Source organism: Mytilus trossulus, chromosome 3 (assembly GCF_036588685.1).
Source record: "Mytilus trossulus isolate FHL-02 chromosome 3, PNRI_Mtr1.1.1.hap1, whole genome shotgun sequence".
NCBI classification, from domain to species: Eukaryota; Metazoa; Mollusca; class Bivalvia; order Mytilida; family Mytilidae; genus Mytilus; species Mytilus trossulus.
Window position 1 is genome coordinate 62,037,649 of NC_086375.1, and position 21,682 is coordinate 62,059,330.

The following is a 21,682-nucleotide window of genomic DNA, read 5'->3' on the forward strand; positions in this document are numbered from 1 at the left end:
AACACAAAAAACTAAGCATTACGAACCTCAGCAAAAACTGGGGATGATCTCAAGTGCTCCGGAAAGTTTAGCAGATCCTGATCCACATGTGGCACCCGTAGTGTTGCTTATGTTATAACAAATCCGGTAAATAATCTAATTCGGTTGGTCAAATGCGTGAAAAGGGAAGGGTATTGTAGTTACGACATAAGGAACATATCCGATATCATCTGTGAAACAATTATTCCATTATCCAAACAAGTCGTGGTGACGTCCGTAAAATTTACGAAGGGATTACTCTTTGTCTATAGTTCTTTATCTCATTTAAGCCAATATATATTGCTGTATATCAGTCGCATTATAAAGCAATCAATCAGAATATATATTTCATACTGAAACTAATATCTCCGCACCGTGATGCGAAGCAAACATAGCAACAAACGACAACCACTGAGTTACAGGCAGCCTGACTTGGGACAGTCACATACATACATACATACATACATACATACATACATACATACATACATACATACATACATACATACATACATACATACATACATACATACATACATACATACATACATACATACATACATACATACATACATACATACATACATACATACATACATACATACATACATACATACATACATACATACATACATACATACATACATACATACATACATACATACATACATACATACATACATACATACATACATACATACATACATATAGAATTTGGCGGGGTTAAACCTGTTTTCGGATCCCAAACCCTCCCCTATCCTGGGACAGTGATGTAACAATGCAACATAAGAACGAACTATGTTATACGTATGTTCTTATGTTGTACTGTTACACCACTGTTCCGGGCTAGGGGGAGGATTGGGATCCCGCTATATTCTGTATACGTATGTACTACCTCTCAAGTCAGGAGCCTGTAATTCAGTGGTTGTTTTGTGTTACTTATTCGTTTTTGTTCATTAATTAGGCCGTTAGTATTGTAGTTTGAATGGTTCTATATTGACACTTTAGGGCATTTTATAGCTGACTATGCAGTATGGGCTTTGCTAATTGTTGAAGGCCGTTCAGTGACCTAAATTTGTTAATTTCTGTGTCATTTTGTCTCTTATGGAGATTTGTCTCATTGGCAGTCATACCACATCTTCTTTTTTATATATACAAATCAGTGGAAAAAGCCTTAACTCATCAAATTTATACAAATAGAAATACATCTAACAGAAAAATAGAATGGACGCGGCCGGGTACTTGTACATCATAACAACAAAATGACACGAAGTACAGATCTGAGATTACTTGCAGTTACTCACAGCTATTTAAAGGCAAACACAATTAATACCAAAATAAATCATGCTTCTAACACCACATTATCTATCAGTACACATCCAATTGATTTAGTGTAAAGACGTCATACACAGTTCAAAATAGTGTAAATGCTTAAAACACGTCATTTTTGTTATGTTCAAATACAGTTAGACAGTTCTATTTGCATTCAGTATTTTTACCAAAATAAATAAAAGACCTTAACAAAATACGTATACTTTGCCAGGAGTCTGTAATTCAGTTGTTGACATTTGTTTCTGTATATCATATTTTAGTTTTTTCGTTTTATAATTTTTGACGGTGCCTTTTATAACTTGGTATGGGTTTTGCTCATGTATTGTGGGCGTACTGTAATCTATCGTTGTTTTCATCTACGTCATTTGGTTACTGATGGAGAGTTTACTCGTTGCTAGCATGTCACATCTGTTTTTTTATTATCTTGACCAGCTGATAATTTTTTGCCAAGATTTTTTGTTGTTAGATTTTTTTCAGATACAAGCCCAAAAAATTGTAAATTTGGCTGCTTTACTTTTTGAGAAAACAGCCGCAAAACTGCATTCTACGCTTATGATCGATTTTAAGCCAAATTACAGGATACAACTTTTAAACTACATTATATAAAAAAAAATTAAGGTAAAGTTGAGTAACAGTTGGACAGGTACTTTTTTCGAAAGTTTACGACGGACAGACGGTGGACGACGACGTCAGATGGCAAGTGATGGCACCAGATTACGAAGCTTTTTCAGCTAAATGTAACCAAAAAAAGTCACTTAGGTCAGATCTAAGTGTGCACGCAATAAATGAGTTCAAAGCCAATTACAAAATAATTATATGAATTAAACACTATTTCTCCAACTAAAAAAGGGGCATCTGTTGCCGAGTGGTCTAAGTAGTTACTTGCTTAGTACTACTGTATTCACAAGCCAGTCAACACTGAGGTTGTGGGTTCGAAACCCGCTTATTCGGGTGCACTCGACTCCAATCTCGATTAACTAGGATTGTCAGTTGTCTTTCGAAGGTTGTTGATTTTCTCCAGCTACTCCGGCTTCCTGCTCAAATAAAAACTGGCCGCGACGAAATAGCCCAAAGTTAGCGATTAAAAGTGGCGTTAAGGAAGTTTGCTTCTCTGATCCAAAATAACAAGCTTTTCATAACAGTATGTATTGATAGGAGATAAATAAAGGAACCAAAAAAGCCAAAAAAATATATAGGTCAATGTACTTCTTTTCGAGATATTCGCCATTGAAATTTTTGCGGGAAAATGTTCTCTCTTGATTTTTCTTCACTGCATCATTGACAAGTTTATGTTCGCAAAAACTATTAAAAATAACAAAGATTTTATAAGGCTTTTACAGATGGCTTTCAATTATACAAGATTAATAAAAAGAAAAATAGGGGTCAATGGGCAAACATTGGTAAGGCATTCAAATGGATAAAGCCAGAGGATTCCGAAAATCTGACAAAAATCCCAAAACATGACAAGCAAACATGATTAAAACACAAAAAATCAAATCAAATCAGACTATAAATATTTATCAGTGATCAACAGTACACATCCAATGGATTTAGTACACTTTTATTAAGAGCTATACTTGCTTTGTCGTCAATAGTTTGTTTAAAGTTTGTTACTTGATGGGCACTAGTATACTAACAACTCAAGAGACAGTTGGTTGAAGAATATGTGGAATTAATTCATTGCAAGTAATGCGAATACATACAAAAATAGCTTGCATATAATCTTATAATACAAATACGATGATAAAGTTTATATGCAGATACACATGCAGTTCTGTTTATTTTGTCATTAAGGTATTTCCCTTCTGTTTTGTGATTATGGTAAATTGTCATGACCAAACCATATCAATTCATGGTCCGAAATATTGCTTTAAGTTCATTCAATGCTAATTTGCAAACTGCTCTTCATTAACTAAATAAATATTTGCTCAATGTATTTTGAATTCATGAGAAACTACAGATAACTATTGGTTATTCGTTTTTAATTGTACCAGCTATATAAGTCGAGTCCAGGACAAGGGAAACATTTCTCATTAAAAAAACAAAAAGATTAACACAATAATAAGGCATATCAGGGTTTGTAATAACACGTATGCCTATTACATGTACTAGTACATAAACATCTATATGCATGAATTTCTAAAAAGAAAAAAAAATGAAAGACAAACGTTTTTCTTCAACGCAATCTTGTTTTATATGAATGGAATTATATTATTATCAACTGATTTTCCATCAACCAGCTGTATGGTGATCTGACCTGAAATAAACAAAATAAAAAAACTTAAAGATAGCCAAGCCTACTAAAACTTTATGCATAACTATCATATAATATCATAAATGTATTTTGACAGGCCGTTTTACAGTTTTATTTTTGTCGTATTTTTTTCAACGTTCTCAAAATTTGTTCAAATCGTAGCTACTTTCCATTTAGTTAATTAAGGAATGTCTGCATTTATTGTTCTTTGCAACCAACAAAACGCGTGTCTTCGTATTCATCGCTATCAACAAATATGGCATCAAAATGACTTGAGAAAAAGTTGACCCAATCAAATATTGGCAAATCAGTCTTTGACATCTCATTATTCTCTCCAAGTCTCGTTGAGATACATACATGCCTGAGATATTTGCAATATATTTATTCATGTAAACGTTAAAGGTTATCCTCATTGGTCATTTTAACGTATTCCCTAAGTTTCAATATTTTCTGCAAATTAAAAGTTCTGGGTATAAAGGTTGGTAAATATATTAAAAAATAAGAGGGATTTTTTCCATTCCACGGTATAATTTTTTAGTTTAAAAAAAAAAACAGTTGTAAAAACATAGATAGTAGAATAATGTATGCAAAAAAACATGTTTTGGAAATATGGCTTGGGTGCATGGAAAGAAACTTTTGGTTTCGATATTGGATACATATGGAAATGTTTTTCTTTATCTTGAGTTATATATAATATATTTTAGATATTTTATCTAAAACTGTGAAAAATAAAAAAAATATTACGACTATAAAAAACAACTCAATTTTTTTCTTTTTTTATTAGGTCAATGGTATAAGGGAGATAATCCCAATTGACGTAATAAATAAGGGAGATAATTCCTTTTGACGTAATACAAAATTGTACTGAAATTTATTAGGGCAATATCAGCCAATCAAATTGCGAGAAATTACTATATATCAGGATAAATGCCTTTATGGCTAAATGAGAAAATCAAAATAGAAAACGATGGTTTGACCAAGGATTTATATAGTAACTTAACTTAAAATTACTATACACATCCTTGGTGTGACAATTGTTTGTTAATGGAACAGGAGAATCACTCACTTCAAATTATCTGACATTGCATTATCTTTATATATTATTACACGCAAAAAGTAATAAAATATTCATTAAAATATGTTTTGTGTATTCTTTTAAAGAATGCGTTTCAAAATTGAAATTAAGGATATTCAATTGATAAAAAACACAATTTAAAATATGTAGCCCGTTTGCAAAAAGGCCATTTGCTAATGATTATAAAATGATAAAATTAATTCCCAAAACAGTAATTACAAATAATTAGTGTGTTTAATAATTATCACGGCCAATAATCAATCATTAACTGATAAATATCCAAGCTTATAACATTTGTGATTGTGAACGGTGTTCATTTATAAAACAATAGGTAAGTTTTTATATTAATTCGTTAATTTTAATAAATGATAGTAAACAATGTTCATTTTATTAACCAATTATATTGATTGTTTTTACAACACTTAATGATTAAAAGCCAATGTTCCCCTGGAAAAAAACATCACTCAGTTTCTATCAACACTCCTATCAAGATGTCACACTACCAGTCAGTACAAGCTTCTGTCCAGAATTATCTGACCTCACTACCAGAGGGACTACAACACACCTACCATACTAGAACAGCACCTACTGGTCAATTCCTTATCTTACACTTTGGTAATGACCCTACTTTACAAGCCACCAAAGAGGAGCCAATGGACTTTACTACAAACATCAAACAGGAACCAGTTAGCAACACTACTACTTATAACCAAGTAACCATTATAGAAGAAGAATCCATAGATGTAAAGCCAATACTACAAAACATCAAACAGGAGACAAACATCAAGGTGGAAATTGGAACATCAACCCCTATATCACCTTCCCAGAATGGTGACAGTGTGTTCTCTAGACTGGGTCAAAGACAAGCAGAACAACTACAACAACAAGACAACTACTCATCCAGTACCAGAAGACCATGCAACTCAAACTACAGAAGGCACACCAAGAAGAGATCAACTAGACACAGTTCCAACTCTGAAAAAGATTTGCGTACATTCTTGAACAAGAAGAAACAGAATGGACCAAAAGACCTTCGTACCAAGTTGAATCAGAAGGTTCCTAAAGATCTACGACAACTTATACCAAAGAGACTACCACTTTTAATGGAATCAGCTCATGAAGAATTTCTTAGTTTTTACAACAGATAGACTCTAAACTATAGCCAATTGTAACTTTAGTGCTTGATATGCATTTTATCATTTTGATAGTTTTAACTGTAGTGCTTGGTCTAATGAATATGATTGTTTTGAATTTGTTAATAAGATTATAGTAATTTTATAGTAGTATGACATGTTTTAAATAAATTTATTGATAAGTATAACTGAATTTTCTTCTTAATGGAAACCAACCCTTAGTTTAATAAAAAAAAAACTTCAAATTTTAACAGCAGCAATACAGCACACCTCACAACAAAAACAAAACAGTCAGTCAACATGTTAAAATTAGAGATTGATATATATGCAAGTCTTATAAGATTGGCATACCATAGAGACCTCAAAGATCTCCCATATACACAGGTCTTTTCAAGTAACAAAAACACTTAAAAAAATCAGTGACTAGTGACTAAGTCAATATCGCACGAAATCTTAATATATATATAGACTAATTTATTGAAGATGGTATGTTGAATTCTAAATGTATTTTATTGGTTTCAATGTATTGCTGATTATGACCCACTATCGGTCAAATGATAATACAACTCTCTCAGAAGACTTGTTTTGGATAGAAAGTTTTACATACAATGAACGTTACAACTTCCAATTCACGTATAATGACAACCTGTTACTGGCTGGAATAAAAGTACACCACTTCTACGGTTGTGTGATATAACTTCGGCTACGTAATTTTTTTCGGCCCTTTGCATCATCGTGAAATAAATCAGAATGACTCTTCCAATAAATGCTCAGAACTTGTGAACATGATCGTCATATACTTACTATTTTAATACCTCACATTGGTATTTCTTGAAAAAATATAACATTATACACTCATTTTAAAATCTACATAAGTTTGCCTGCTTTTTGCATTGGTCAAATGTAGTGCACTAGCATTATAACTGAAGTACTGAATATCAGATGACATCAAGTTATGTCGGATGAAGGAAAAAGTGACAGACGGTAATATGATACCTGCCAGACAGAATTCTTTTTGAGCATCAAATATATCTTTTAATTCAATTATCTTAAATAAACAACTTTATAGGGGCATTTGAGTCAGTAACATGGATATTTTTGGGGATCTCCGTGTTACTTAGTCTTTATTTTACTATGAAGTGTTACAGTGACAGGTTTGTCTCTTCGTCGTTTTATTTAATCCATGACATTCCTTCCTTTAAAAAAAATGATTAGCTCTTTAATTATCAACTTAGTGCCTAATTCTACAGTTGACACTTTAATAGAAACAATAGTCGACTGCATGCATCTGAACATGATGTTGGATCAAATCATTCTTATTGAACTCTTGTAATAGTTTTTAAATTTTGGGGTATGACCACTAAAGTAAAATTACCTTGAAGACGGTCTATTCAATATTCTCGAAACCGGCCGAGATTTGTTTGATGATGATGGTCGGGACTTGCTTGACGAAGATGGGCGTGATTTGTTGGCACCACTTTGAGGTCTACGACCTGCTTGTCCAGGTTCGACCGGAGATGATCCAAATATTTTTTCCAATCTTCTGACATATCTTTTCTGTCCTTCCAGCAATTCACTATGGAAATCAATATGAATTATGATGATATACTCGTCAATGATTAATTTGGTCGAGAAAATAAAAAGTCAATATTAGAAATTTATTGGTAATACGTCTACATGTTATGTGAATATTTGTATACAACATAGGTTTTTTCAGAATTAAATAAGAAAAAATAAAAAAATATTTTTTATACAATTTTTAAAAAAATCTGTAAAAGGATATAAAAAGATGTGGTACGAGTGCCAACGAAAAACTCTCTCCATCCAAGTCACAATTTGTAAAAGTAAACCATCACAGGTCAAAGTACAGTTTTCACTAGGTGTGAACTACCTACCGAAAGGCGAAAACATTTTCTCGTACTTTCTGTTTAATAAAAGATTTTATTTACTGGCAACGAGGACACAAGCAACTTTATTGCCACCGAAACTACAACTTCATCCCGGGGTTTATCTATTATTGGACTTTTGAATGTTTGTATTCTAATGATTCTTTGTTTATTCACCTTTGATTAACCCCTCTTGGTGAGTAAGCAGCTTCACAATAACATGATATGTCTTTTTTAAACTGACTTTAGGTAAAGTTTGGAACGATTCTATCATACAAGACTAAATATTGGGGCGTTCTCTAAGAGAAATATGGATCAAACATTTTTGAAAATGTTCATGGTTTGCGGTCGATAAAAGAGAGATCTATATACAGAATGGAATGACCATTACTCACTAGTAAGTACATAGTTATGCTTCTTTACTTCCTTTCCCGGTCGTCTGCAAAATTCTATTACTTACTTGAAGTCTATTTCTCCATCTTCGTTTGCATCTAATCTTTCTATCAGCTGATCTATTTGGATATCTGTTACTGGTATACCAGCGCTCTGAAAGATTTGTTAGGGTTTAAAGCTAAAATAACATTTACGGTACCAGTTTTACTGCACCCTATGCACATTCGACAACTTATGCCTTTTCAGTGGTGCTCGAGGCCAAAATATCTGAAAATTCGCATTCAACCACTTTGACAAACACATGAAGAACTAATAGAACAAAAAAAAAGATCAAAAGCACAGCTGAATCTTGCCAAGGAATCGAAGATTTACACGAGGGTAATATTGATCAATCTAAAATATTTCCAATATTTTACAACAGCAAATTTCAATAAAGACAAATCCGCGTTTTCAACAGTACTGAAGTACTTGCTAATGAAATGGTAATACATTCGGGGACTAACAGTCCAACAACAGAGGTATCGACTAAATTAAGTAAAAAAACATAAACCGTATCAATTTTTTTACCGTTCCAGGTGCGAATTTCAACAATTAATGTATCTTCATTGACACTGGAGGCATTTAACAATTTGATTCCGAATAGCATATTTCATATTTCCATATGTTTGTCTTTGAAAGCACACAGTAAACTTTATACATCAAAACCAAACTTATTCATAAAATGTAGTCTACATGTATGTTGTTTTTTTCATCCAAAACATTACCTGCGTTAGCCAAGGGTTACGAATCGGTCCCTTCCTCTATACTGTGGGAGGAGGGATCGGATCATAACCCTTGACCAGCGAAAATGCAAGACAATGTATATTTGAATAAATTGTATTTTTTTTTGTTTAGTTCAGGTTAATATAATTAACAAGAATGTATATCATTTCATGCGACTTAAGAATTGCTTAGCTTACAAAAAACAAGAGGCTCTCAAGAGCGTGAATCGCTCACCTTAATTTTTTTGGTTAAATCTCTCATCAATGATTATTTTGGCTTTTCAATTTATTTAAATGTTCTTTGAATCGTCCTATTTTCTTCAAAAGCAAAAAAAAAAATCATTTTCTCCTATGTTCTATTTTAGCCATAGGAGCTATGTTTCTTGACATACAAGGAAATGAAATATAAAATGTATACTAGATACTTGGAAACTCATTTAGCCTAAGTTTGGCTGAAATTGATACAGCAGTTTCAAAGGAAAAGATTTTTAAAAATAAGTCAACATGATGAACAAATTGTGAAAAAAGTCTTTAAAGGGCAATAACTCCTTAAGGGGTCAATTGACAATTTTGGTCAAATTGACTTATTTGTAGATCTTACTTAGCTTAACATTTTTGCTATTAACAGTTTATCTGTATCTATAATAATATTCAAGATAATAACCAAAAACTGCAAAATTTCTTTAAAATCATCAATTCAGGGGCATTATACCTGAAAAACCAGTTACCCAATTCGGCTGAAAATTTCAGGACAGGTAGACCTTGACCTAATCAATACTTTAACTTCTTGTCTTATTTGCTCTAAATGCTTTCATTTTTGAGATATAAGCCAAAAACTGCATTTTACCCTGTGTTCTATTTTTAGCCATGACGGCCATGTTTTTTGACGAAATAAAAAATAAAGCACAAATTTTATTTTATACACCCTACTGATCATTCAGTTGAAGTTAGGTTGAATTTGGTTGAGTAGTTTTAGAGGAGAAGATTTTGTAAAGTTAGCAAATATGATGAACAAATTGTGAAAAATTGTCATTAAAGGACAATAACCCCTTAAGGGGTCAATTGACAATTTTGGTCATATTAACTAATTTGTAGATCTTACTTTGCTGATCATTTTAGCTGTTTACAGTTTATCTCTATCTATAATAATATTCAAGATAATGACCAAAAACTGCAAAATTTCCTTAAAATTACCAATTAAGTGGCAGCAACCCAACAATGGTTTGTTTGATTCATCTGAAAATTTCAGGGCTGATAAATATTGACCTAATGAATATATTTACCCCATCTCAGATTTGCTCTAAATGCTTTCGTTTTTGAGATATAAGCCAAAAACTGCATTTGACCCCTATGTTCTATTTTAAGTAACGGCGGCCATGTTTTTTTACGGATCAAAAATCGAAGCACACACTTTGTGCAGGATAATCTAAGGAACAATCATGCTAAGTTTCATTCAAATCCATTCAGTAGTTTCAGAGGAGAAGATGTTTGAAAAATTGTTAACGACGCCAGACGACGACGACGACGACGACGGACGCCAAGTGATGAGAAAAAAATTGCACATTTATATTTGTTTGTCCTTAAATTTTGGTTGGTGAAATCCTACCTTTATTCCATTGCGGAATTCGTCTTCACTTATAGATAGATTCTTATCTGTATCGAGCCGATAAAATAAATCGACCCATCGTAACTTCTTTTGGTGAACATAATCCATCAATTGCATGAAAGGATCGTTCAAGAGATTTTCTTCTCTTTGTTTTATTGCAAATTTGAATATGTCATTTTGGTTTCTAAATCCACCGTGCTTGCAACGAAACCGTGGTTTCAATTTTAATAACTCCTCCAATAATGTAGAAAATGCACTCGGTACTGAAATGTCCTGAAAATAATAAAAGTCAAGACTAATTCTAATGCTTATGTAGAAGATATGTCATTTTGAAATAAAATCTGTGTGCCATAATTAGAAAAAACTGTATGATTTCTTGTGTCGTCAAATTCTGAATCACAGCCTTATAGTGTGTATACATGCTCTAAATAACGTTGAAACATAATCTTACAAGTAGATTATTCAAATGATGACTTTGTATTTTCATTCGTTGATATGTGACTTAGTCTAATACACATCACAATATAGAAAAGAAAAATATACATTTATATAGATTTTAAATGTGTACTGCTAACAGTTTTACTTGGAGACATTTACCGACTTGAAATTTCTAACATAAGGTCATCGTAGCCATAGAGTTATCGCGCTTTGCCTGCATTTCTATTAATGTCGCATTTAAAAAAAAAAGGAACAGGGATTTTTTTTAATCAGTACTCACTTTTGCTATTAAAATAAGTATGTTGAATGGCACATTTATTTTGAATTTTGATACAGACCTTAATTTCCAAAATCTGTAATCCACATTCTGGATGTTCTTTGAGAATACCAATAGCTAAACATACACCTTCTGCAGTAATTGGGTTTTTGGACAACTGAAATCATACATATCATTTTTGAAGTAAAAATTCTATCAATTTATCAGTAAAATCTGAATCATACCATGATTTAGTCATTGATATAAATCTGATTATAAATAAAAATCTTTGTTGCTTGTTAAACGAAAAATTCGTATTCTATAACTTTTTGGTACTGATTTGATTTATACATCATATAACTAATTTTACAACTTTAACTGATATAGCAAATATTCTTCTATCATTAAAAAAAACCCGAATATAATGGAAATGTAAAGACTTCAACAAGACGAAATACCAACTTATATGTTGAACATACCTTCAATTCAATTAAAGATTTGTTATGGCCAACACTTTTCATAAGTTTTCCTATGCCAATCCTACCGATTCTGTTGGAACTAAGGTCAAGGCGAAGCAATGATTCCAGTTCATGTAAACGTTCTGCAATACTCTCTACTCCTTTATCACCAATACCATTGTATGATAAATCTAACTCTTGTAGAGTGGTGTTATCCTAAAATGTCAAACAATTAAATTAAAATTATCGCTTGAAAAAAGAGACTGGAAACCATAGAATGACTTTAGTACGGACTCGTTTCTTTCGTTTTCTTTTCATGCTCTGTGTGAAATAAAGGTAATCGGGAAAATGATACTAGTAAATCAAATGATTCATACCTAATGGCAAAAACAATAACGATAAACCCAGATTAGATATTCTCATCGATAAAATTTAGTATGCTAAATACATTGCATGTTAAAATGAACCGATTGAATATATCGAAAATTACATAAGAATGCATGTCAAGCCCGTAAAATTAAATTTAAATTTAGTATGATCAGTGCTTCTGACCACTCTTTGAGCATGACAGCGCTCACATCCGTGAGTGGCACCGACATAGTGGTAGTGAATCGGAGAGGAAAGTTTGGCGAATACTCAACGACCATTATCTGATCTTATAGAATTGTGTTGGGATATTACCTACCTTTAACCCAGCAAAAAGACTTTTTATGCCTGGTTGTCTGATATTATTCCAACTCAAGTTTAAAACTTGCAGTGTTTCGTTGCTGGCTAAAAAGTGAAAACACATAAATACATTATATACATATAAATGTTAGCAAAATCTTAATTGTTAAATTCAGAAACTTCATTTCGTGTGTTGATCAAAGCCGCCTTATATATGAAACATCCTTAAATTGAATGTCTATGTCTCTATTTGTTCATTTATTTATGATAAAATTTATTTTAACAATCAGATTTTTGTTCATTAGAAGGATAATAACATAATTGCTCTCAATGTAAAGTGACATAAAAAAAAATGGAAATCTTCGAAGTGCCTCCTTACACGTCAGCTTTTTCGTTTTATTCTTAATGTAATTGGAACGTTTAAGAAACACGAAAATTTGTACTTTACCGTCCAACATAAACGGTGATACACCTGCTACCCATCAGTAGATATGTTTGTATAATTGAATATTTCTTTACATTGAGTCGATGTAAAATAGCATAATCCCCATAATCCCGCCGTGATCTATTATGGCACAGAGAAGGAATTTTAAAATTTAACCAAACTTTCATTTCGATCATAATGCTATGTGATATGTGCTTTCTCTCGATTCGCATCCAACTTAAACAGTTGACACAATTATTTCCCAGTTTTGTGCTCTTATAAAACTTTGTTACACCTTCTTGTTATCAGTACAACAAGTTTATGATCAACTTTCAAGCACCGGCTTGATTTTAAAACACATTTTAATTTTAACAGAAATATTGAGAAAAAAACATGTTGCTCAAAATTGTCTGTACACTTACCTAATGCTTTTCCTAAGATAATACCTCCCTGGTCACTCAGTTGATTGTGGCTCAAATCTAAGGTTTTCAACCCAGATTTCTTATATTAAAAAATATTGAAAAGAAACATTAACGTGTATAAGAAGAAATTCTGGAAATAATCAAAGTATAATGAAAGTATTGGACATTATTTTTTTTAAGAAAACCGATAAGTTAAACATAGCTTTTACCTGAAAACGTGTCTGTTGTACAAAGAAAAAAATAACATAAACCTTATAGAACTAAGCCAGTTCATGTAATATATTGTGTGTAACTGAAACTCGGTAAGTATAGTCAGAGATTAAATTTGCAGTTGGCTAGTTACATTTGTCAGTTAAATCAAGTTTTAGCTAAGTAAGTAGTTCATTATCAGTGTTGTTTTAATTTCATAAGATAAATTGTCATTACAAAATATTCGTATTTTCCGAATATGTGTGTATACATACGTAGTTTGATAAAATGGTCCCAAAACAACAAGCATCATATTCGTTGAATCCATTGCCTGTCAAACAAATTGAAAACATAAAGCATGTGCATAGTTACTATTATGTTTCTTTTCTTGACGGCGATGTTCTTTTTTGTCTCTTTTCCTGGTTGTATATTTCCAACTCGTTCGCTATTGACTATGCTGGTGCCTGTAGCGATTTGTTTTGTGTCTGTAATGATTAGTTTTTAGATTTTATCGTTGATTGATTCCCATATTGGGTTTTAAAGTTGGCTGTACTGTAAACTTGTTCATCCTTAAGCATTGTAGTAAAATCTTGGAATATTAATCGTTTTTAACGGTACAAATAAGAATCTTAAATTCGATATGCTAACACATAACTAAATAATCTATAATTCCGAGGCCTTCTACAGCAGATTTTTGCTACACGTTGGTCTGTTGTTGCTGAAATTTGTGTCATTTAGTCGCTTGCAGATCGTTGTTTTGTTGGCAATCATACCAAATCTTCCCATTTTCATATTCAATGTAGGTAAATCAAAACGATACTCCTAGCTCTTATTCCTGGTAAACGTAAGTGAAAGACCACCACATATTATTTATTAATTCTGCCTATTTCTATGTCCCCCACTTTTCACTGAATACTTGTGTAATAGTAAATAACATGTATTTTATACCTGAAACGTTTAAAGTAATGATGTTTGCGTTGTCTTCTAACAACCGTGACAAGAGTTCGGCTCCATAAGATCCTAGTGCATTTTCAGATATATCCTGAAAGTATGAACGACCTTTGTAATGAATGAATTCACAAAAACTTTTTATTTTTATTACTCTTTTCTTTTCATTTTATATTCAACTCGTATTTCATCCGTTACAATGCAAATGGTTTATTCAAACAAACGGATTTCAATTGAAGAGGACCAGGCAAGAGAAAGTATGTTCAAACAGATAGCAAACCTGACTCATTCATCAGGATGTTATATTGAATGTGCCTTTGCAATATTAGTATAGTCACCAAGCCGACGTTTCACTATATATTGTACCGCCACCGAGGGCGAGATTACCTCGCTGTATTGAAGACCAATTGTTTGCCTTCGGTTGTGTTGTGCTCTTTGGACGGGTTCTTGTCTCTTTGGCCGAGTTCTTGTCTCTTTGACACATTCCCAATTCCATTCTCTTTTTTTCTCACTAAAACCATTCACTGATAGTTGCTCTCATTTGAGTAAATTGTTTTATCATTATGAATAAATCCGATTTGTTATATTGTTGTTTCCTTTACAGTACAAAATGAATAAAAACTAACATACCACACTGGTAATAGTATCGTTTTCTCTTAACATATCTGTAATAAGTTTTATTCCAGATCGTCCAATGAAGTTCCCAGAAATGGCAAGTTGAGTGACAGTGCTGTCAAACTGTGAAAATAAGAAAATAGTTTCTGTGTATTAAATTTATCAGAATTTAAGCTCGTTTTCCTATGTTACAAATTGGCTCCAGTTATGTATCATTTCCTCGTTACATGTTTCGCCCTGAGAATAACCCAGAGTACAGAAATGAATCCATTGGCAAGTTTCGCCATCAAAAGTTTGGGATTTATAGATACGCAGCCACATTCGATTGGAATGAGGACATGGATTCTCTGCAGTGCATTCGCAATGTATGAACTGTTTGAAGAGTTGTTGCAAGTATTTACGAACGTACACAAATCGCGGAACTTCTCCATGAACGTGGCTACATGTAGATTATAAGACCACATTTCAAACGGACATTACTTAGGAGATAATTATAACTGTATTGTATTTTAAGCTCCGACGGCATCAATTGGGGATTTGATGGTCGCAAATTAAGTTTACTGGCCACGCGTTGTCAATTGATGCCATGTAAAAAAGTGACGTTATCCAATCAAAATGAACGTTACATTAGAATGATCATTTATACATCCAGCTAAACCGTAAGAATTTTTTTCTAAAGAAGTCCTAGGACTATAGTTTTTGTATCAAAGATACCAAATTTGGCTTCTTATTTTAATTAAAACTACAAAATTAATAAAACTTAAGATTAAATAAATAGAATTGATTCATAAATAACGTAAAACATAATGGTCTAGAGGAGATAACATTCAGGTTATAATGTAACGAGAAACAAGTGAAATAAACTTACAACTAAACTTAAAGCTACTGCTTTAGCACCCAGTGGACCAAGTCCTTGGTTGTTGACATTAACTTTGCCCTTTTTTAGACCTCTGAGAAAACTTGACGAAATTATAATGCCATACTTTTTGCAAGCTTTTTCATACACCACTACGGATTTCTCTTTCTCAGGAATAGCTTCACGTTGTGGAAATTCTGCAGAATAAATACATAAATATAACACAATGCTAATTTCTTAACGTTTATGGGTTGAATTTTACATTCAATATATTTTGTCGTTTATGTCTTTCACCTTTTATTTAAACAGGTCTTTAGTGTGTGAAATTTTGTTCTGCATTTTGTCTTAAATAGGTTAATTTTCAGCTTTCTGTGTAATACTTGTACGCTTGCAGATGGCTTTAATGCTTGTTCGGTTTGTTTTTAGTAATCCGTGTAATAGTTTTACTTTGCAGTCGGTTTTTCGTCTTAGTCTTTCACGTCTCAGGTGCCCAACATTTTTTCTCTCTAGTATTAGTAAAACATCTATCCTTTTTTTTGTTTTTTTTTTAAATCAAATTGCATAATTCTAATCAGATTTAGAAAAATAAAACCCTTTAATAATTATATAGTTTACATATGTATGCCCCATTTTATGGGCATTGTGTTTTCTTGTCTGTGCTTCCATCCGTCTCTTCGTCTGTTCGTCCGTTCGTCTGTCCCGCTTCAGATTAAAGTTTTTGGTCGAGGTAGTTTTTGATGAAGTTGAAGTCCAATCAACTTGAAACTTAGGACACATGTTCCCTATGATAAAACTTTCTAATTTTAATGCCAAGTTAGAAATTTTCCCCCATTTTCACAGTCCTTTGAACTTAGAAAATGATAGTGCTGATTTTTGTGTGTTTTTTTTTCACATTTAGCAATACAAGTTTTAGTTCTTTCATTAATTTTTTTTATCAGATATAGTTAACATTTTAAACTTATTTTGTTGGGGTTTTGAATATATTATTTTGCTACTTCTTTAGAAATCCAAAATGCTTTATAAAACCAATAATACTACATATATCTCCCATAAAATAACGTTGTATATAATCATATGTTCCATGGACGCATATTCAACAGCCTAGCTAGTTGTTAATGGAGTATTTTTGATTTATTTGCAAGGAACAAAGTAAAATCAAATTGTAATAGCATATTCAATCTTTTGTAATAGGTCAACCCCTATGACCATGGGAAGTTTAAATGAACTTGAGTTAAGTTCAATTGAAGAACATTTACGTCTTACCACTACCACAATGTTGTTTTAAGAACAGACTTCGTAGCGAGTATTCCAAGTTTACTTCTAATCCTTGAAATGAGCACATTACTTTTTATACTGATTTAACTAACGTAATCAAATTAATTCTTTTTTTTTGGCACGAATACGAATCTACAGATGGGCGTTGGTTGTCTCTATGTTATCAAAATAGGGAGGTACGAAGTTTAGAACGGTCTAGCGGATGCTCATATTTGTTTCATTTTATAAATGCAATTGCGTTAAGCATAAGAGACAAGATGCTACCGAAAGTCGCCACAGGCGTTTCTTTTTGCAATCTCCTTTTTTCTATTTAAACTTCCATTTTGTTTACAATAACATTTAGAATAGTTTCTTCCGAATGGGTCACTGTAGATCCTTTTTGGATTTCATGCTTTTTAGTTCCTGAGATAAGTAGATCTGTGAACTTCTGTGGCTATAATATACTTCAGGTTGTATTATGATAATTATATTATTTAAAGTAAAGTGTCGATTGTCATTCGCACTCATTTTCTATTTCTATACACAACGTACCTATGTAAGCAGTCGACAAAGATCTATACAAAAGTTGTTTATATATTGCTTACAGCTATTATATTATTTCATTTACAATTACATTGACTGTCTGCAAATTGTATAACATTGGTTAACAAACTTAAAACTTAATGTGCATAATGATAATGAAATTAACAACGTGTTAAAAGAAAAGTTAATGCATAGGGATTGCGACAACTTTGCACTTCAGAAGTGTTCATAGCTTTTTTTCTATAAACCACATGGTTACAAATATAAATCACAACCAACTAAGTCAAGTTTTCATCAGAATCACATTCAAAAGGATGCCGTTATTTAACATAATTGAAACAGATATGTTAATTGAAACGACCCATACGAAATTATTGGTGGCTTCGATAAAGCTTCACACATAACGGACATACATAAATATAAAATACATATTAGCCCGATAATCTCACGTGATACACAGATTTTAATACAAAATCAAAGGACAAGAAGTCACGATGTTCTCAATGTAGTAAATGGTACAGAGACAGCTAACTATTAACAAAACAGACCTTCCGTAAATTAACTGTCAAACGTGTGGCATCATCAAACTTGTACTTAACATGAGTAACACGACAGGTGCCACTTATAGTGCAGGATTTCCTTACCCTTCCAGAGTCAACCCACATTTTAGTTTCCTTTGTAGTTTTTTTTTGTGAACGTGTTTGTCTTTTTGTTTTTACGTTCTTTTCCGTTACCTTGTCAGTTTTGCACAACTTATGAGTTTTGAATGTCCCGTTGGTAATGTCGTCGTGTTCATTTTTGATATCTAATTACAATTGAGAATCAAACAGTATAAGGTAGAAAATATATATTGCAAACTTACTCTCTTCTTCCAGATCAGTATCCCAATCTTCGTCTTCATCGTGAACATCCGTATAAATGTCAGATTCCTTACACTGACTACTGGCTTCTGATGGTGGTGGTGTTTGGGTTACTTCCGGTTCTGTTGTCATGACAATGATTTACAACGCAATTTTTGTATATTGTCAAATATGAAGTTCCACTCACATTTTGTAAATTCAGTTTTCCTTAAGATTTGACAGCTTGTAGACTATTGTATGCATTTGTAGTCACCTATATTTTAAATAAAAGTATTTAAAATATTTCAGTTCTGACTAATATATAACTAACGTAAAAAATGTCCTTAGGTCTTTTTTTCTGATCATAAAGAAAACAATTAACATTTAGAAACTAAGACAATAAACTTTAAATTTAGAAACTCAATACTTTTGCTGATATAAAACCATTTTGAACGTATTTTCAAGTTTTCTATTTTCGTACCTTTCAGATCCATTTTCAGTAAACATAATTTTCATATAAAAAATTTCATTGAAGGAATAAATCTTTATTTTGGTTTAATGAAGAAAAGACAATATTGAGCACGTATTTGTTGAACCTTCAAATTGTCCAATCTCACACACTGACTATATTATGTACTATTTTGCTCTATCATATCCGGCTGAAAATAAATGAGTATCAAAATAAATGATAATTCTACAATAGAAAAAAAAATGTTTAAACAAAAAATTATGCAAACAGTGTTGAAGACCAAAGTATACGATTTAAAATACAAATGTATAAAGAATGATCAATATGGATATTAGTATCTAATAAATTATTTACGTAACCAATTACAGGAAAATTAATGTCAATTGATCTGTCAAACTAAATGTTGTGTTAAACAGGTACACACAGAGATAGTAAACCCTATAATACGGACCGAGTACAAAATTCAGAAATGATCAGTAGATGCAGAACATTGAGAAATAATAGATAGTCACGCAGAAGACAGTTGTCATACTATACTTCAGTGGATTGCCTCGAAGATCTCGTTATAGCGGTCTCGAGAAAAGGTGTCGTAGGCTAAATGTACGGACTGGTCTAGCCAATGGATGGTAAAAAGCATTTGTCGTTTCCAACAAAGCAATCTGCATATCATACTTCTTGAGACTCACAGTCAGAAGAATGCAGTGTTAGATTATAAGATAACACGAAACAAAACCGTCCTAGTATATTAGACATCAGTCTAATAAAAGTATATTTATTCAAATAAAATTAACAATGTATATGTTCCAATTTATCAGTGATAGCAAAATTAAATGTAGTAGATTATAACAAATCAAAATGTACAAGTTATCAATTCATTTGAAATCTTTGTATTTTCTAATTAGAGTGTCTCAATACACTATAGAAGGAAACTTACCGCTATTTTGTATGTCGAGTGTTATACCTTTATTTTTTTTAATCCACTACATTTAAGAGGACGAAAGTATACAGTATTATGTCAAATACACGTTCGTACGTATCTAAATGACAAGATTTACATGTCTGTTAAAGAAATTTAAACGTCATTTGAATTAAATTATATAGCTGATTTTATCTTTTATGAAGAGTCCTATATTTGAAATTGCATTTAATGCCTTCAAGTTTAAAAAAAGCGCACTTTGATTCTTATGGTAAACTTGTTGTTCCGAGTCTTTTCTATATATAATTGAATCCAAAAGACATGTGTACTTTTCTTGAACTGTCAAGGTATGAATCTTTTGAAAGTAATAATTAAATGTTCTCAGTTAAAAAGAAAGTCTAAAATTATTTAATTGAATTTAATGCAGGTATAATTTGATTATATATTCAGCATGAAATATTAACTGAAAAAGAAATACATGAATGCGTTTCTTTTCAGTTGAAAATCTACATAAGAGTATTTTAAAGTTTGACGATTTTCCGGTTGCCTATGAACCTAACCTAATTATCATACCTTTTCTAAGTGTTCCCAGTTGCACTTTACACGATTATTATTCTACGCACCATATTAAAATAAAATAAGCGTCCGAGGAAATTTCAATTTTGTACTGTTACTCTATGCAATTTTGGAATGAAATTTAAACCTTTATTATGGGAGACTATTATGTTTAGAAAGTTTTGAATAGTAATCTTTTGTATCAAAATCTTTAAATTCAACACAAATGAAAATGAATTTCGAATTCCAATGTTTAAGTCTGTAAAAGGTCCGTGTTAAAAATTTGAACTCAATAAAATCTTGATATTTATGAATATTTATACAATGCCTTTAACGGACATTACAAAAGCTTTAAACCTTCTTCAAAAGACAATATACAGGTGAATGTCGACCTATATAATATATCACTTAAATTACAGAAAAGCTAACACTTTTGCTCAGTTTGCGCTTAATTTACTTTCTTAATAAACTTCAACTACAAAGAAAGTAAATTATAACAATTAAGACTCATTTTTTGTTTAAAAGTTTGATTGTATTTTTACGTTTGAACATGACAGCCCATCTCATACTGGTAGAACTCTAATTATCAAGAATGCTGAATGATAATACTAGTCTAGTATAATTTATTTTTTAATTTGCTGCATATTGCACCGATTCTTGAGTATCTATACTGAATATGGGGCACATTTTCCTAGTCCACTTTATCATTAAGCTGTTCGCCTCATAAGACTTATAGGCCCCCGATGAAATTACACAACGATAATCTAAACTTCAACACTCTTGTTATTCTTTGTGTTACATATTATCCAAACATTAATTGAAAACAAAATATTTATGCTGTCAAATAAATTACACGTGCACCGACAAACATTTTTCCTGATTTTCAAACTCCTTTAAAAATTAAGACTAAATCTTGTTTAATTCTTGAATAAATTAAATATTTACAAAACATTACCTTAAGACGAAACTTTCTGTCTTATGCTCTCCAAATAATACAATTGTATACATGATAGATAAAAAGTAACGAATGGGATTTTTAACAAATTTCTTTATTGAATTTCTGCCTTTAACAAACCGATATGTCAATACATACGGCGAAACGTTCTAAATCCATGTTTAAAATAAAGGTTATAGATTAATTTTTAGATAACAACCCCAAGGATATATGTCGCGTACATGACAATAAAAATATCATGTAGAGTTATTCTCTGTAAATTGTTAAATCATCTTTACTTTCATTAAAAGTGTTAAATCAATAGAAGTGTAATGACGTATATATAATGTATGTAAATCGTTAGTTTTATTGATAAGATTAAATACAACTTTTCATATATTTGAGTAAATGTCCTTTAAAAATTAGGGTTCATTTCCTGAAA

The 21,682-nt window shown here is 31.7% G+C and overlaps 1 protein-coding gene across 3 annotated transcripts; it reads right to left on the bottom strand.

Annotated features, from left to right (window-relative positions):
* Positions 1-2,936: 2,936 nt before the first annotated feature.
* On the bottom strand, positions 2,937-21,351 carry LOC134712041 (leucine-rich repeat-containing protein 74B-like). 3 transcript variants are annotated; one of them, XM_063573159.1, is made up of 14 exons: positions 21,262-21,351; positions 18,390-18,640; positions 15,743-15,927; positions 14,890-14,997; positions 14,260-14,353; positions 13,587-13,642; positions 13,123-13,201; positions 12,296-12,381; positions 11,632-11,826; positions 11,235-11,330; positions 10,459-10,731; positions 8,159-8,244; positions 7,188-7,388; positions 2,937-3,607 (listed from the first exon to the last, which is right to left on the bottom strand). In XM_063573159.1, exons 2-14 carry the CDS (start codon positions 18,517-18,519, stop codon positions 3,583-3,585), a joined length of 1,614 nt encoding a protein of 537 aa, XP_063429229.1. In that variant the 5' UTR covers positions 18,520-18,640; positions 21,262-21,351; the 3' UTR covers positions 2,937-3,582. The 3 variants fall into 3 exon arrangements, with proteins under 3 accessions (XP_063429229.1, XP_063429228.1, XP_063429230.1); XM_063573158.1 differs by lacking the exon at positions 21,262-21,351 and adding an exon at positions 20,325-20,444; XM_063573160.1 differs by lacking the exon at positions 21,262-21,351 and adding an exon at positions 19,770-19,886.
* Positions 21,352-21,682: the final 331 nt, after the last annotated feature.